At 40.8% G+C, this 6,412-nt stretch overlaps 1 protein-coding gene across 1 annotated transcript; it reads left to right on the forward strand.

Moving 5' to 3' along the window:
• Positions 1–5,122: 5,122 nt before the first annotated feature.
• Positions 5,123–5,551, forward strand: LOC308253372 (large ribosomal subunit protein mL42-like; the record flags this gene model as incomplete). The annotated part of the gene is made up of 1 exon (XM_080678760.1): positions 5,123–5,551. The coding sequence occupies one exon, from the start codon at positions 5,123–5,125 to the stop codon at positions 5,549–5,551; it is 429 nt and encodes a 142-aa protein (XP_080534886.1).
• Positions 5,552–6,412: the final 861 nt, after the last annotated feature.

Consider the following 6,412-nt stretch of genomic DNA (forward strand, 5'->3'; position numbering starts at 1 on the left):
TTCAATAAAGCTGTTTAAAAAAAAACTATCAATACAGACGCCTGTATTGTTGTTAGGCAAAAGAAGAATGAAGTACTTAGGAAGAAAAGAAGAATATTAAGGTTGAGATAAAATAGGAATAGGTTAAAGCTCAGATGTGTTGGGCTGCACCTGAGTGGATCTCAGGAGTTTTCTGAGATAAGCTCATCCAAACAGCCAGAAAGTCAGGCCCACTCAAGAGGAGAGGAACAAGCATAGGTAGGACATTTGTATCAGGGATTCTCCATCTGTTATGTCATTAATCCCTTGCAATTCAAAGTATGATCCATGCATCAACACCACCTAGGAGTTCTTAGAAATGCAGACACTTGGGCCCACTTCAGATCTACTAAACAAGAGTCTACATTTTAACAACATCCCAGGTGATTCATATACACATTAAATTAGCAAAGCTGCTGACCCAAACCACACAAAAATTGAGAAGGTAGGTGTTACTTCCATCTACACAAATAAGGAGACTAGACTCAGAGAAGTAAGGTAATTAGCCACATTTACACTGAGTTGGGAATCAAATGCTGGTCTGATTCCAAAGACCTTACAAATTCCACTAGACAATCATTTTTTGAGAAGAGGTACAGAGAAGGGGTTTATTTGGGTAGCTTGGAGATCAAGATGAGGATTAAAAGCATATGAGAAGGTGAGAAGTAGATAGTCAAGAATCGTAGTAACTACCGTGTTTAAAGTATTTTTAATTTTTAATTGTAAACCTAATACACAAATGTATGCCCATTGTAAAAAGGCAAACAATTAGAGGTCTACTGAGTGAAAGTGAAAATACCCCTTATGTGTCTCCTCCCATCTCCCTCTCCTCCCCTCAGAAACCAGTGTTAAAGTTTGGTCCCTATCTCTCTAGATATACACTGAGTGGCCAGATTATTATGACTACCCCATCAGTACTTCGTTGGGCCACCTTTTGCCTTCAAATACTGCGGCGATTCTTCTTGGCATTGACTCCACGAGATGTTGAAAGGTGATGCGAGGAATCTGACACCATGCCTGATGAATAGCACTGTCCAGTTCTGTAAGATTTGATGGTTGTGGAACCAGCTGCCTGCAAAGAAAGACACTCAACCATCTGTGAGATTTGATGGTTGTGGAACCAGCTGCCTGATGGCTCTTTTAACTTCGTCCCACAAATGCTCAATTGGATTGAGATCTGGTGATTGTGGGGACCACCTAAACAAGGTAAAGTCTCCCTCATGTTCTTGAAACCACTCCTGCACAATATGAGCACCATGGCATGGCGCATTGTCTTGTTGGAAGAAGCCATCTCCATTGGGATATGCCATCAACATGATAGGATGAACTTGATCAGCAATGATACTTAGGTATGTTGTGCTATTCAGATATTGTTCCACATGAATTAAAGGGCCCAAATCATGCCAGGAAAACATGCCCCAAACCATAACACTGTCCCCACCAGCTTGAAGGATTGTACTCATGCATGTGGGGCGCATGCTTTCTTGCTATTTCCGCGAAATTCTCACTCTGCCATCTGCATGATGCAACTAGAAACATGATTCATCAGACCACATGACTTTTTTTCCAATAGTCGACTGTCCAATCCTTGTGTTCCTGTGCGAATTGGAGACATTTTATCTTGGTAACTGCAGACAGCAAAGGTGTTCGAACAGGCCTTCAGCTTCCATATCCCATACGATGCAGTGTACGGCTAATTTGCCTACAAACATCAGGTGGTCATAATAATCTGGCCACTCAGTATATATTGTATTTAGTTTGGAAAGTGAGGAATTTTAAAATTACAACTACAAAGATTATTATTTGCCTTTGCAAAGTCAAGTTCACCTGTCAGTTAACCAGGCTAGCCACACAGAGCATTTTGGACACACTCATGTTTGAGAGGGAGGGTTATCATCAGCTCAACAGCTGAGAAGGTAGGAGTTTTCCCAAAGCCAGGGGACTTGGTTCTCTCCCTTCTATTACTGTCCCCACTGAGTTGGGTCAGCCCCTGATAGCACTGCCATTGCTGGACTATCTCATAGACACTATGAAAATGAGTCAAACCACTCTTGCTCCACTGGCTGTTGCAAAGGTTAAAGAGGTAATGAGAATAACAAAAGGAGCCCTCTAGTCCCCAGAGCAAAGGTGTCTCAAAGCTTTGGCTTATTACTTCTTAGCCTGGCCCTAACCTATCCGTCAAATCTCAGTGCTCATCATAATCATTCAGTCATTCAACAAACCTTTATTGAGCACCTTACTAGGTGCTGAACACTGAGTTGGTACTGGGGAAAATTCTTTCTTCAAGAAGCTCATAGACTCTGGTTTATAGCCCTATAAATAGATTATGATACCAGGGAAGCCACTACCTCCACTTGGAGGAGTTAAAGAGCCTGCAGAGGACTTTGGTGCCAAGGGGAAAATGTAGACTTTAGACCATGATACAGGTGCCAATGGAGATAGAGTTGTTGTTTTTCTTTGCTGTTTGTCTTTTGGGCATTTTTTTTTTTTGATACTTTAAAAAGCTTGTCCACATAGCTTTATTTTTTCTAATTATAAATTTTATATTCATTATGAAAAGTTCAGACAATATAGGTAAGAATAAAGATAAAAATTTAAATCACCTGTTATCCTACCATCCAAAGATAACCACTGCCAATGAATTAATGTTTGTTTCCAGATTTTGTCTAGTCATATACAGATATAAGTCTAGATATATATGTTTACAAATATGTAATCATTCTGCATATGTAGAGTATCCCCCCAAAATGTATACACACACTTAGAATAATTATAAAGGCAGTGTTTATTAAAATACATTTCATTTTCAAAATTGAGCTATCAGTTTTTAAAGTATGTATACATTCTGCGATATATATATATATATATATATATATGAAATTGTTTTTACCAGCCTTTGTTTATTTTGGCCAAATTCAGAGCTTGTTGCTTCTTGTATTCTCTTCAGCAGCAGCACTTGCTGTGCTGTAAACGTTGAGAGGAAGGAGGCTGGAAACAAGCGCCCTTACTTAGATTACCAAGCCAGAGAAAAATGCAACGAGCCTCTTAAGTGTATTATTTTGGATGTTGTCAAACATAGAGGTAGGTGTTTTGAAGGTAGTAAGCCTGATGGAACACACTGACTTGGGGCATGCTTGTAAACCAGCAGCCACAGATTTCAGCTCAAACGCAGACTCCTTTCCTCCAGGCCCAAATGGCCCTTTTAACTGCATGCCTAATCCCTTGCCTTCATAATTTTTCTTTGGTTTTACCGAAGGAAGGCAGTCTGGACCAATTCAGCAGCAACACTGAGTCGGGGTGAGAGAGGCAGTTCTTGAAGGTCTTGAACCAGTGACTCAGAGTCCACGTAAAATGCTGGATTCTGCTTTGGACAGGAAGAATCCCCACCCCACTCTTTCTGGACCTCAGCAAGCAGGAACTGTGGGGAGACTCCTGCAGAGCTGAGAACACTGAAATCTGTCTCCCTCGGTGATCCTCCACTTTCATTATCGACCTCTTTTTCAGTGTCTTGATATGGATCCCGCTTAGAGACTATCTTTCTTTTAGAAATATGTCCCTGTTCATCATTCTCTTCTCCGTAGGTCTCCGCATGACTGTCATCTTCAACCGGCCCTCTGGCCCGGGCCACTGGGCTTCCAGTCCGGGCTCCTGGCTCCCCGCGGCGCCCGGGAACTCCTCGGTCCATCTGCATGGGGCCGCCGCTGGCGGAGGGACAGCCGGGGTGGCTGCGAGTGTGGGGTGCAGGGCCGGGGATGGAAGCACTTCGCCGAGAGGGTGGGGCGCCCCCTCCCGCCGCATATATTTATTGGCAAACAGCATTTTTATTTACCTATATATCTTGGGCAATTTATCTATTTCTATCGAGAGTTATATAGTTGTTTTTTTTTCATGTTTTCATAGTATTCATTATATGAATATACCATACTTTTCTTTTTTTTAACTGAAATCTGAATTGGTTTTCCAATTCAAAACCAGTTCCGGCTTTTCCCTATTATAGCATCCGGCACACTGTGAAACTGCCCTCCACACCCTGCCCCAAGAGGGTTATTATCACTGAAAAATTGTATCTCCTTGTCTTACTACGTAATTTTTTAAAAAGGCTGTTAGGTTGAACAGTTTTTCACCTATTTCTTTGAATTTCCTGTTTGTGGTTCTGGCAGCCAAAGTCCCTAGTCACTAGAAACAGACACTGCCTGATGTAACAGAGAAGGAGCTTATCGAAGAATATTTGTTAAGCAAAATGATATCAACTGCCAGGTGAAGGCTGAACATAGGTTAATTTTATCGTTCTCTCAAAATTTTTTGTAGGATTGAAATTTTTCAAAATAAAGTGTTAGGAGGAAGAGAGTCCTGAAGGGTCAGAGGCCGAGGAGGTGTAGTACAGAAGATGACCGTCCTGCTGCGACCTGGAGATTCTCAGCCAGCTCGAAGGAGTGCACACAATGAGTGACAAGAGCCAGCTGGCTCCTGGTCCAGCCTCTGACCTCCTGGACAGCAGCTTCCACCGGGCCATCCATGTCCCTGATGGTCTCGCTGCAGATCAACTACCAGGGTTTAGATAGAGCAGGATAGGATGTTGATTTTTGTCTTGTCTTTCCAGGAAGTGAACCCTCAGCTTTTGAACAGAGTAAATCAGGAGTACACATGGTAGAAACTGAAGTTGATGACTGTATATTTATTGCCATTTCTAAAAGGTGACTTTCTTTTCATTAATCCTGGAGAAACAGGAGCAAGAACAGGAGCGAATATATTATAGGTACAGATGTGTTGGATATGAAACCAGATATATCCTGCAAGCATCATCAGCATCAAGTCAGGGTTAAACAAATGTAGTCATATCCAAATTCCGCTTAGAATATTTGAAGGTCATGATTGAAATATACAATGAAGCTACTTTTTAATATATTTCTGGTCCACAAACTATTTAGTGGTAATGTCAGCCATTTAAGTTTTATGCTAAATCATCTATTTAGAGGAGGCAAGATGGTGGGCTCACGGTGAGCAGATGTCAAGGGATGAAAATAGGTATGCCTAGAAGCAAATTTTAAAAGCATTTTCTCTTCAAATCTTTTTCCATACCACCTGATAAGCATCTTGATTCACTATGGCCATATCAGCAGTGAAATGGGCAATATCAAACAGAACTATTTCAAAACATTTATTTCCAATCCAAAATGGAGCTTTATACTGTGTTTGTCATAAATCCACGTACTCTTCTCTTCCAGATGACTATAATTGCAAAGTAGAACTTGCTTTGACATCTGATGGCAGGACGATAGTTTGCTACCATCCTTCTGTGGATATTCTATATGAACACACCAAGCCTATCCCTCAGCCAGATCCTGTGCATAATTATGAAGAAACACAGGATCAAATACTGAAAACCAGATTAGAAGAAAAAGATAAACACTTTGAGAAAGGACCCATGATAGAACAACTTAGCAAAATGTTCTTTACTACTAAGCACCATTGGTATCCTCATGGACAGTATCAGAGACGTCGTAGGAAACTGAATCCTCCAAAAGACAGATAATATTGAGGTTTTCAGTAAAATGCTGTCCTGTTCTCATTTGCCATTTGAGAAAATGCAATCAGGTATATTCACTACTATGTTATACTAAAATAATAGTGTCTTTTCATCTTTAAAAAATCATCTATTTAAAGACTAGAGGCCCAGTGCACGAATTCATGCACGGGTGGGGTCTGGCCAGCCCGGAAAGGGCCTGACTAGCTGGGGAGGGGCCTCGGGCAGTTGGCAGGCCGGCCCCACCCCCTGGTCAAACTCCTGGTTGAACTCCCAGTCAAACTCCCAGTCAAGGGGACAATTTGCATATTAGCCTTTTATTTATATAGGATAAGTAGAATAGAACTTAAAACTCCCAGCTATTTAATGTTTAAAAAAAAAAAAAAAAAAAAAAAAAGGCTGACCTAGCAGGTGTAGCTCAGTGATTGAGCATCAGCCTATGAACCAGGAGGTCACAGTTCAATTCCCGATCAGGGCAAATACCCAGAATGTGGGTTAGATCCCCAGTGTGGGGCTTGCAGGAGGCAGCCAATCAATGATTCTCTCTCATCATTGATATTTATCTCTCTCTCTCCCTCTCCCTTACTCTCTGAAATAAATAAAAATATATTTTTTAAATAGGCTGAAAATGAAATAAACATTATAGTCAAGATCATTAATAGTTTCTTCCAACTTGTTTTCAGGCAGTTTTACATGTGAAATAAATGTATTTCAAATATGAAAGTAAAATTGCTTTTCGGCCTTTTGGCTAAGATCAAGTGTAAATGTGAAAGTAAAGTCTTTACTTTTATCTGTTTAAGACAAGTAATCATAGTTATTCAAAAGCCAGAAAGCAGTAGTTGAAGAAATTATGTGAGTTGAGGAAATGGC

The sequence above is a fragment of the Plecotus auritus genome, assembly GCF_963455305.1.
Source record: "Plecotus auritus genome assembly, chromosome: 1".
In the NCBI taxonomy this organism is placed as follows: Eukaryota; Metazoa; Chordata; class Mammalia; order Chiroptera; family Vespertilionidae; genus Plecotus; species Plecotus auritus.